Source organism: Nelumbo lutea, chromosome 5 (assembly GCF_056320005.1).
Source record: "Nelumbo lutea isolate HS-2025 chromosome 5, American lotus-T2T, whole genome shotgun sequence".
NCBI classification, from domain to species: domain Eukaryota; kingdom Viridiplantae; phylum Streptophyta; class Magnoliopsida; order Proteales; family Nelumbonaceae; genus Nelumbo; species Nelumbo lutea.
Window position 1 is genome coordinate 80,023,435 of NC_142688.1, and position 12,428 is coordinate 80,035,862.

General features: G+C 38.8%; 1 protein-coding gene across 4 annotated transcripts in view; it reads right to left on the reverse strand.

Annotated features, from left to right (window-relative positions):
• Positions 1–2,602: 2,602 nt before the first annotated feature.
• The window catches only part of LOC148853054 (glutathione S-transferase zeta class-like), a 119,102-nt gene continuing 109,276 nt past the window's right edge, over positions 2,603–12,428 (reverse strand). For all 4 annotated transcript variants that reach the window (XR_016098749.1, XR_016098748.1, XM_088942853.1 and 1 more), the window contains one exon: positions 2,603–2,996. Coding sequence is in view for 2 of the 4 variants with exons in the window: in XM_088942853.1 (XP_088798979.1) it covers positions 2,886–2,996 (111 nt within the window). In the remaining 2 variants the exon portion in view is untranslated. The remainder of the gene's footprint in view (positions 2,997–12,428) is intronic.

Here is a 12,428-nt window from a genome sequence, read left to right on the forward strand (position 1 = left end):
AACCTCCTTGGTGTATCTAGTCCTCTTATAATAATCATACACCAAGTTTTTATTCTCTTCCTTGCCAACTACATTCCTCTTCCCTAATGATGTACTTCCAGCCACCGTAAAAAAAAAATGTAGAATGTTCCAGATCTGATTTCATTATAGCTAGAAGCCTCTTGTTGAATAATAGAATAGACCTCATCAATGGATGGAATGTCAGTCCGCCCTAACAATTGCATCCTAACAATCTCAAACTCAAAATTCAGCCCAGGCAAGAACTCAATTACACAATCCTGATTTTTAAGAATCATACTGCTCAGCACTAAGATCAGCACTCTATAGCAATCAAGCTCCTATAAAGGTTGCAATCACACTCATCTCACCTTGCTTAAGACTGACAGTCGTATCCTGCCTAAGCTGAAATATTTTACCTCTACTGATTTGGAGTGTCATATATACAGTTACATAACCAAAATATAATGATCATATTTTCCTGCTACCACACATCCAACAATGAGTTGTCATCTGCAAATCTTTTTGTCTTTCCAGTCAAGTGACTGAACTTGCCTTGACCGCCCTTAACAGGTTGGGAACATTCAAGAAATTAGTCCCTTCAAGTTTGATTTAGTAATTTGCAAGTTTGAATGTTCTCCATTATTAGTAGACTGTCTAACCAATGAAACAATGGTGGCCTAAGAGGAAAAGTCTTGAGCCATCTCTAATCAACTAACACTCAGTTTAGATCAAGGAAATCAGTCCCCAAAGATCACCTACCCCGAATAAAGATAAAGACCACAGTCCCTTAACAAGGACAATCTGGAAAAGGTGACAATTTGTAAGCAAAAAACAATTTATCAAATATTCATCCTTGTTCCAAAAAACAAGCTTCTATGCCAGATTAAAATCATTAAATGGGTTTGGGGCCTTCCCGAGTTGCCCATGAAATTTTTGGTGCTAATTAGTAATTACTTTGTCACTATCCTACAAATTGATGTGTTTGGTTGCAATGCAAATTTATTTGCACTAGTACAAATGCATTAAAGTGCAAATGTAAAAAATGCAAATTCTTGTTTAATTTTGTTTTGGATTTTACTCTATTCTGCTTCATGTCTTAATTTACTTCATTTGTACTGCAACCAAACAAAATAAGCAAAAGTTTGAAACAAAAATAGGTCTGAATTTACACCCAAATCATTTGCACTGCATGGAAAATTTATTTACATTGCAATCAAACACAGACTATGGCTCAGTTTGGAAGGAGTACAAATACAAATATGTAGTGCAAAACCTTGTATTTTGTATGTATTTGCATCGTACATATTTGTATTTGTACTCTTTCCAAACTGAGCCCAAGAGTCATCACATCCTGTTGATGTCACTGTCTTCCTAAAGGACGGACCAGCCAGCAAGTCATAACTCCATAGCTTCTGGACCTTGAATTGCCATTGAGCAGTGGTTAACCAAGATTGCCTGTACTTGGACGCTTCTTGCAACAGTCAAGTAATGGACTCTGCCCCACTACACCAAACCTAGATTCCACGAAGCAAATCCTTTATTGAATTAGAGATTCGCGAACCTCATAGCAGGTCAACTATTCAACGTAGCCTTGTTAAGGGTTGTCAAGTACTTAATCAACCAAGACAGAAGAATACTAATTCATTGCTAGTTCGAGAATTCAAGCTTTTAGCGATAGTAAAAAGATGCACATGCCATATGCGCAGATTAAGTATAGACTAAAAGAAGGGAAATTTTGAAAAAAAAAACACAGATCAAACGTAAGGGTGATAGGGTATTTTAATCATTTTGCCCCTTCTTTTAGTGGATTCTAATGGAAGGGGTGTAAATGCAACAGTGTTAGAAACTTGTTTCAACAATTTACCCTAGATTTTTTTTCACACTCTGAAGGTTACACACTGTAGGTGAAGATGGGGTCACTATAACTTAAGAGGAGAAGCTCTGAGGCGCGTCTGAAGACACTATCTTTAGAACGTTATTTGCCCCCACTCAGTTTTACTGAGTTTGTTGTTGGGTTACAGGCAAATTCGTTCTCAATATACAACAGAGCCTTGGACGAGAATCTACAACCAGCAAAGTTGAAGAGTATCCAAAGAAACCTTCTGTGAGACTGTAACAGACCGGACTGTGAGAGAGAGAGAGAGATAGTGAATTTCGAAATTGTATTTTTTGAGTCTGATTCATGCCCCTTAAATAACTTGTGAAGAGGTATGAGGAAAAGGTAGGTGCTAGTTTAGAGAAGGCACATTGAACGATCACAATTTCAACCATTGTGACTGTTCAAAAAGTTGTTAACAGTTGGTGACTGTTAACTTTGAATTGTGCCTCTTGATCATACCCGATTGAATCGTAACCGTTGATCTCATCAATGGTGATTCATCAATGGTGATCAACGGTCATCAACGTACCAAAACCAGAGCCGCCCATCGCAAGCCACGCGGGTGCGAGCAAAGTGCGCCTCATTGCGTCACACACACGGGCGCACGTTGCGTGATATCGAATCCCCATACTCTCCTCTACTAATTCTAAGGAGTATAAATCAACTCCTATTGAAATATTGAAAACAAAACTTATAATTTTCCAATGTGGGACAAGTTCAAAATTGGGTTTTGTAAGAAAAAAACTTATTTTTTCAAACAAATGTACAGGTGCAATTTCTCATGTAATTGACCAATCAAACCCATTGGATTTAATCTCTTATGAGATTAAAATCCAACACACACTTACAGCCAGGTCCATTCGTGTACAACAATTCCCAAAACCTTATCACAGCGGAACAAAGGATTCAAGTATAAACCTATCTGTCATAATAATAATAATAAAAAGAACTCTTATTACAATAACATAATGTAATGTGCCAACAGAATTTTTTAAATAGGAAAAATCTATGTTTTCATGTAATCCGGGCCATCTGGCTGCTTTTCTGGCATAGCAGCTTGGAAAGCTGGTATCTCATTGTATGATTCGTGAAGCCTGGATAAAAGTGGGAACGAAGTCTGAAGACAATAAAAGAACAAGAGATCCTTGTGAGGCCTTAAGATGAACCATGGGACGTGATGTAGTAGTGACATGCAGCAAAATTATAATCCATGGCATACATAATCATAAACACATTCCGGGGTAGTCAGAATGACAGAATTCTGAAACAAAAGGGGAAAACAAAAAAGGATAGTAACTGGGTAGCAAGCACTGAAGCACTTACACAAAATAAAGCTATTGTATTTTCATAATGGTCTCATGTACAATAGTAGTAAACGAGTGAACCGTTTGGGTGTGTTTTGATAGAGTTCTGTTTTTTGTATTTTTTAAACTAAAGGTAGTGAATCTAACTTGGACTTACTATGTACTTTGTATTATAAAATCTGTTTGATAAAATGCATTTTTGTAATAAGATTTTGAAAGTAGAAAAGTGCAAATAAACATTGGAGTACAACAGGAATGTTCTACATGTGTGACCATAGAAATGATGTTGTCAACCAATCATGTAATGGAGCCTCTAAATGCCACATGGATATTTCAACTCTTCAAGTTCCATGTGACATCCAAAGATTTGCAACATGGTATATTCAAATGATTTGGATAGATCAACGGCATACTGAACAAATGCCATGTTGTATGCACATGTACATTGATACTGAGTGGGGATCTTTGTACCCTGCGTAAATGCGAAATAGTGAATATTATTCAATACAATATTAATAGAAGTTTCATTACTTCATCCCCATGATGTGTTACTGTTATCATTAAAAGTTCAATATAAAATCCGACACATTGAAACTGCATATAGTCAAAGTTAGAAGCTATACACACACACTCCCCGAACCACTAGCATCTAGGTGGCTCTCAATCACTACCACCATTATACTTATCATCATTGTGTTCACCAAGTGCATGATCCATATCGTATTTTACAGGGGAGTAGTGCTTTCTCGTTTTTCCTTCTGGTTTGCAATAAATTGATATTGACACTAGAAACCCTCTATTGCCTGTTTAATAGCTTGTCTATATGATTATTCACTACTGGCCTTTTGCAGGCCTTTAAAGTTGTTTCCTTCCCGAATACAAAAATGATCTGGTTATAGAACCCCTACTTCCCTGCCTGAGAAAGCTAAGCACCATCATCATCATCATCATTCATATTTGCTTATTGTAATTGTATTCAATGAGCCAACATTGCAATATTTACTACTAAGTAGTGCAATCAAAATAAGAAAAACATGCAAAAAACAATCAATCATATGTAATGATAAGGGATAATGAATCAACCAGTATCACAAAAGTGGTAATGAATCAGTTGGTTTTCTTCAAAATTCATCCAGGGGGTGGGGTTGATTGGTCAAAGCTCTTCCTATTATCATTCCAAAATACACATAATATTTTCAAATCAACGGATAGAGTTAATTTTTATTTCTAATTAGTAGATCCAGAAATCCTAATTTCATATTTTGCAGTCATTTCCTTCATAATGTCATCCCTAATTTGCTGCATAAAAACATGAGGAATACATAAAGGGGGGTGCATCCCAACATAAAGAAGCATGGAAACCTTGAATAAATAACTCAAGCTAAAGGCCAATCTTTTTTTCTTTTAAGAAAAAGATAAATTTCATTATTAATCACCAGGAGGGGGACATGAAACCTTACCCTCCAAACCATACACTTGAGCAAAAACATTAAAATGTAAACATTGTGATGGAGATGGAGAAGCAAGGAAAGAATTCTTGGGGAAACAAACCAATTTTCCAATTCCTAACCAATTTCAGAATTGGGTTATAGGATACTGGTATTGTTTCAGTTTTTTACTTTTTTCTAGTTGTTGCTGTCTTAATAAAATGGCTCTGTTTTTTTAGATTTTTATTTCAAAATTACTATTTATGATAACTTTGTGATTTACAGTTTATAGTAATTCTCGTAATTACTATTTTTAGTAGTTTATGGTGCTTTCAAATGTAAGTTTTCAGCCGAACAGAAAAGAGAAGAGAGAGAGAGAGAGAGAGAAGAAAGAAGAGAAAGTGTCGAACTTGTTAGACTGTTCGTCTAACCTAGTCGACCATATACTTAGCTTTTGAAAAATAAAATACAAAAGACTGAAATGCCCCTACATATGAGGAGACATACAGCCAACATAATACATAAAGGGAAAAGATCAAAATACCCTTCTCTAATTGACTCTAACACTCCCCCTCAAGTTGGAGAATATATATCATATAATCCCAGCTTGTTACATATGTAGCTCACTCTCCCTGAACTCAACCCTTTAGTGAACAGATATGCCCATTGATCACTTGTTCTCACATGCTCTGTCTTTATCACACCATTGATGACCTTTTCTCTTACAAAGTGACAATCTACCTCTATGTGTTTAGTTCTCTCATGGAAAACTGGGTTGGATGAGATGTGAATTGCAGCCTGATTGTCACAATATAGCTTCATGGGTTTGCTTACTGAGAACCCAATTTCTTGTAATAGATTCTTCAACCACACTAGTTCACATGCAGTGTGTGTCATGGCCCTGTATTCTACTTTTGCACTACTTCTTGCTACCACAGTCTGCTTCTTGCTCTTCCAAATCACAAGATTTCCTCCGAGAAAAGTGCAATAACCTGTGGTGGATCTTCTGTCTGATACAGATCCAGCCCAATCTGCATCAGTGTATCCAACTATTTCAAGAGTACCCCCTGGCTTGTACAATAACCCATGACCTGGATCCCCTATCAAATACCGCACAATCCTAAGAACTGCACCCCAGTGAGGTACCTGAGGGCTCTGCATAAACTGACTTACCATACTGACAGAAAATGAGATATCAGGCCTAGTGGTAGTTAGATAATTCAGTTTTCCCACTAGCCTTCTATACCTTCCAAGATTATCAAACAATTCACTTGTGTCACTTGCCAACTTCACATTCAGCTCCATGGGGGTTTCAGCTGGTTTAGCACCTAGTAACCCTGTTTCTTCCAACAGATCAAGTACATATTTCCGCTGACAGAGGTTTATGCCCCACTTTGACTTAGCAACTTCTATACTTAGGAAATACTTCAACTTCCCAAGATCTTTTGTCTAAAAGTGATCTTGTAGGAAGGTCTTCAATCTATTAATTCCAACTTTATCACTGCCAATTATGACTATGTCATCCACATAAATTACCAGCAAGATCTTCCCGACCACAGACTCATAGCTAAATACTGAATGATCAACTTGACATTGTCTCATTCCAAACTCCTTCACCACCTCACTAAATATTCCAAACCAAGCACGGGGAGACTATTTAAGCCCATAAATTGTTTTATTGAGCTTATACACCTCCTCTAGAAGATCTCCATGAAGAAAGGCATTTTTAATATCAAGCTGAAATAGAGGCCAATCATGCATGACAACTAAGGAAATTAACACACAGACGGAGCCAATCTTTGCAACTGGAGAAAAGATTTCTACATAGTCTACACCATAAAGTTGAGAATACCCTTTTGCAACTAAATGGGCTTTCAGGCGTTCCACTCTTCCATCCAGTAGATACCTAACAGCATACACCCATTTACAACCAACAACATGATTACCTGGGGGAAGAGAGGTGAATTTGCATGTCTGATTATGATGAAGAACAAAGAGTTCCTCTTCCATATCTTTTCGCCATCCTGACGATGTAAGAGCCTCCTGAACATCCTTAGGAATGGATATAGAGGACAACAAAGTAATAAACTGGAGATGGGAAGCAAAAAGGTGAGATACAAAAACATAATTGGATATGAGGTGAAGTGTGCAACTATGTTTACCTTTCTGCAATGCAATAGGAAGGTCAAGATCAGAAGCCAAGTCAGTTGTGGAAGAGGTTAGATCTGTCGTTGGAGTAGAAGGTGGTGAAGGTGCTGGCCTCTGTCAATGAGTATACACTTGACGAATTGGTTGTTGTTCAGGACGCTCCTATAACGAGACTAGGGGAGACCCAGGCAGAAGAGGAACCACCGGAATGGAATCGGCAACCGGAAGAGGAAGAGGAACCTCCGTAGGCAAAGGATATGTATCAGAACCAGAGAAGTATGGCACTGATTCAAAAAACGTAACATCAAGACAAACAAAGGATTTTCGGGTAATAGGATTGTAGCATTTATACCCTTTATGGATCTTAGAGTAGCCAAGGAAGATACATTTAATGGAACGAGCATCCAACTTGTATAAATCAAGACCAAGATTCTGAACAAAGAACACACACCCAAAGTTCTTGGGTGTCAACGAAAATGGAGACAAAGTAGGAAACAAGATAGAGAATGGAGAACGACCATCAAGAATGAACGTAGGCATACAATTAATGAGAAAGCAAGCAGTAAGGACTGCATCACTCCATATTCGTTGAGGAACATTCATATGATGAAGAAGAGACCGAACAGTTTCAAGTATATGTCTATTCTTTATCTCAGCTACCCCATTTTGCTGAGGAGTGTGGGCACAAGAGGTCTGATGAATTATACCATGTTGTTCCAGGTATTTCTGAAAGGAAGAAAGAAAATACTCTCTACCATTGTCATAACGAGGAATTTTAAGTGAAACACCAAATTGTGAACGCATTTCAGCATGAAATTTTTGGAAAATGGAAAATAATTCACTTCTTTCATTAAATAAAGCCATGTCATCTGGAACAATCATCAACAAAAATTACAAAATATCTATAACCATTGTATGACTCAACTCTAATTGGACCCCAAGCATCCGAATGAACTAACTCAAAAGGACTCAACATACGACTATCAACTCTAAGACTGAAGGAAACCTAGTGGTGTTTCCCATACTGACACGACTCACACTGCAAAGATGACAGACTACTCAATGATGGAACAAGAAGCTTGAGAGCTTTAAGAGATGGATGGCCGAGTCTACAGTGCCACTGAAGAGGAGACAAGGAGGTTTGAAGCGCAACTGTAGAGCCTCCACTATCAAGATAATACAATCCACCAGCTTCATGCCCTCCACCAATCTTCTTCCCCGTCGTTAGATCTTGAAAAACACAAGAGGAAGGGTAAAATGTGATGGAACAATTGAGGGATTTTGTCAATTTGCTAACAGACATAAGATTAAAAGGAAACTTGGGAATGTATAAGACGGAAGACAAAGATAGAGATGCAATGGTAATATTACCAACACCGTAGATGGGGGAAGTAGATCCATTAGCAAGGGTAACATTATTTGATGTAGAGGTTGGAGAGAGGGAGGAAAACACACCTAGAGTCCCGGTCATGTGATCAGAGGCTCTAAAGTCAATTATCCAGGGTGAAGGTTTGGATGCTAAGCAAGCTATACCTAAATGAGCAAGGGTGGCAGTGTTCTGATGTGAAATGGCCTAAAGAATCTCTCATACTCCTCTCTAGGAATACTCATCATCTCCCTCCCAGAAGTAGTTGTGACTGTAGAAGATGTTGGACCAACTGGTTGAGTATCACTAACTTCATTACCACCAACAAGTTGGTCCAACTGCATGATTAGCCCATGTGGATAGTGGGGCCATGTAAATCATAACAAAAGTTAACTGTGTCCTTCACTCCCACAGTGTGTGCACTTCCTTGTTGTGCTCCCCCTTCCTCTGCCACGGCCTCCCCCTGACTCATGACCTCCTCCACTAGTACGACCACCCATAGGATTACCACAACCACCTCCTCTGTGCCCATAAGAACCACCTCAAGTACTAACAAGTGCTGATCTATCGGAAGTTATGTTACTCTTTGAGGGGCTAAGAGATATCCCACGGAGACGGGCAAACACTTCTTCGAGAGTCAGGAGAGCAGATCCTCCCAATATCTGCGCTCTGACCGGTTCATACTTTACTTTTAGTCCCACCAAGAACCGCGTAACATCAAGTTGTTCCCTTTGTTGTTGCTGAATTTTCACGTCCGAGATTAAGGGATGATAGACATTAAGTTCATTCAGGAGATTTTTCATGTTGGCATAATATTCTTCAAGAGTTTGATTTCCCTGCTGCAAACTGAAGTATTCTTGGTAAAGCTAATAAACCCTTGTAGTGTTGTCTTGTTCCGAATAGAGTTTCTTGGCATGTTCCCATATATCCCTCGTTGTATCTAAAAACATGAAGTTAACACTGATTTTAGGCTCCATACTGTTCCACAACCATGTCATGATCTGAGCATCCTCTTGCTCCCAATCACTAAAACCCGGAGATTCATCACTTGGTTTCTCCTCCCGTACATGTTTCACTTTCTTCTTGGACTTCAAAAACACTTCCACCGACCTGGCCATGGAACAAAGTTTTCATCGTTGAGTTTGATGGATGTCATTTGGACACTTAAAAAATTAGAGGACATCATCACACTCGATTTCTGGTCACCACTCGAATCACCTACCGATGCCATATCACTCTACAAAGCTGGTCACAAAAAAAAATTTCCAGCTACTGCACTACTGTCCTACTTCCACACCAACACACTTAAAGTCACCACTAGCTTGTCCCAGCATGCATTCGACCACTTTGAACACCATTGATCTTTGCACAGGCAGATTTAAAAACACCCAAAATCCCTCTTGAAACTACTCATTAGAGGGTCAGACCACAACCACTACACCTACTCGACCACCACAACTATCACATATAGTGACAGAGGTCCACACACAGACAAAAACTTGGATTTCTTGTTCACTCAAACTGCTGTAATTGCCTACTGTCACCAGAACCAAAAACCTGAGTTACTTCACAGTCCTCTAACCCAGATTTCTCACACCATAAAAAAAGTCGTCGTAGAACCCCTACTGTCATGAAACATTAGGTGTTGCCGCAGAAATCCTACTGTCACGAACCTCTAGATGTTGCCGCAGAGACCTGGGTTTCTTCTTCTCTAACCCAAATTTCTCGTGCCAAGAAAAAAATAGGAAATAAAGAAGAAGGAGAAGAAAGAAGGTTGCAGTCAACTAATAATGGCGCTATGATACCATGTAAGTTTTCAGCCAAACAGAGATGAGAAGAGAAGAGAGAGAAAGAAGAAGGAGAAGAAGAAGAAGAAAGAAGAGAAAGTGTCGAACCTGTTAGACTATTCATCTAACCCAGTCGACCATATACTTAACATTTGAAAAATAAAATACAAAAGACTGAAATGCCCCTACATATGAGGAGACATACAGCTAGGGGTGCTCATGGTTCGGTTAACCGAACCGTGGGGTATTTTTTCAAACCAAACCGATCTGATCGGCTTTTTAAATATCCAAACCGAAACCAAACTGATGCAATCAGTTAACCGGTGGACCGGTTAACCACGGTTTGGTTTTTCAGTTTTTTTATGCACTTAAAATATAAAAAACCCTAAAACTGTTGGTGGTTTCTGTTGGTGCCGGACTGGTTGGTGCTGGTGGTTGCTAGCGGAGCTGTAGAGAGGAGAGGTGAGAGAGAAAGAAGGATCCCAGATGCTTCAAAACCACCACCCACCGGAAGTCAACAGATGCTTTAGATGCTTCAAAACTACCAACACTGAATGGTGTTGGTGCTTGCTTGCCAGCGAGGCGGCAACCGGCGTTGCCGCTTGGTGCTGGTGGTTGACGCGGGCCGTGCGGAAAACTGAGAAGAGAACAGAGAGACTAGAGAGACAAGAGAAAAGACAGAGTGGGAGAAGCTGAGAAGGTTTGGTTTCAAATTTCAAACTTCAAAGAGACAAAAAGGCTTGAGTTGTTTGAGTTTCAAAGAGAGTCTGGTAGTGGCAGACTAGTAGAGTTTCGAAGAGAGTGAGACTGGCACTCTGCCGAACTTTCAATTGGTTCAAAGAGAGGCTGAAATTGAAAGTCTCTCAGAGTGCTGAACCTTTTTGAAAATAAAAAATATAATATAATATATATATTATTATATACACATATATCGGTCGGTTTGGTTAACAGCCGGTTTTTTTAAATGGTAAACCGAAACTGAACTGAAACTGTCAGTTTTTTAAGAATATCGAACCGAAACCAAACCGACCAGTTCTGTTAACTGATTTTTCGGTTCGGTTTTTCAGTTTTTTGCTCACCCCTACATACAACCAACACAATAAATAAAGGGAAAAGACCAAAATACCCTTCTCTAATTGACTCTAACATCAAACCTACTTAGTTTCAGTGGGATTAGGAAAGTGTATTAGTGTTGTTTAGGAGTTGGAGTCCTTATTTAAGTGTCCTAACGGATTACTTATGGATTTATCTTTAAAGCAATTAGAAGTGTTTAGGATCAGTTTCCTAGTCCAAATTGGAGTCTGTAAAGGGACATCTGCATTAGTGAGTTGAGTCCATAAATAGATTCATTGCAATTGGAGTAAAGAAGAGTTAATTTGAAGAAATAAAGTTTGGTTTAGTGAATTCTGGTTGTTGCTAGAAATTTCTCTCTCCACACCCCCACCCCCCATCTCTCTTATTTCTTCTTCTAGGCATTCTATCTCTATGTTGTTTATCCTAACAGCAAGAGTTCACCTCTCTTTTCCAATTTCTTACTCATTATTTGGTGCACAACAAGAACTCTACTTGCTTTTCCATCCATATTCTCATCTCCAATCACCCACAGCTCCTCATTCACCCCACAAAGCCCACCACCAGATCCTAAATTAATAGGACCCCCTTCCGTTCTACATCACATTGTCTAATAGAGACCACTTCAAAGACTAGGAAGCTTGGTGCCAATCCTACCTCTACACCTATTGCATGCCCCAAAAACACACATATGGTTGTTGAGGATGGGTTTGTGTTACTTGAAGGAAACTTCAAGAAAGGGTACTCTCTTCTCTAGGTATGGATACATGAAGCTAGACGCTTATACAGATGTTGATTAGGCTAGTAGTATTGATGGTAGAATATCTACAACTGGTTACTATACTCTAGTAGCAAGGAACATTGTCTCTTGGAGAAATAAGTAGTAGTCTAGAGTAGCTAGATCTTCAACTGAGGCAGAGTATAGGGCCATGGACAATGGAGTTTCAGAGTTGTTATGGCTCAGCTCACTTCTAGAGGAGATGGGTATTGTATATGATAAGCCCTTAATGTTGTACTCTAACAACTAGGCTACAATTAACATAGCTCACAACCCTATTCAGCATTATAGGACAAAACACATTGAAGTAAACTGGCATTTTATGAGAGAGTGGCTTCCAAAGAATTTTACCTTCCTTTCATTGCCTTTGAGTAACATCTAGCACATGTTTTGAGCAAGGATGTCCCCAAGGCAAAGTTAAAACATTATGTAAGCAAGCAAGGCATGATTGATATCTATGCTCAGCTTGAGGTGGACTGAATGGTCCATAGTTTATTATTATTTATTTATTTATGTTTATGCTTTATATCTGTGATTAGTGGATTTTATTTCTCTTATTTTTGTTTTTAGCGTTAGCTGCCCTACTACGGGTATTCATGTAATTGTATTCCTTTTACAATCAAAGAATAATATACAATAGTGGGGGACTGGAGAGGTTTGATAGACTC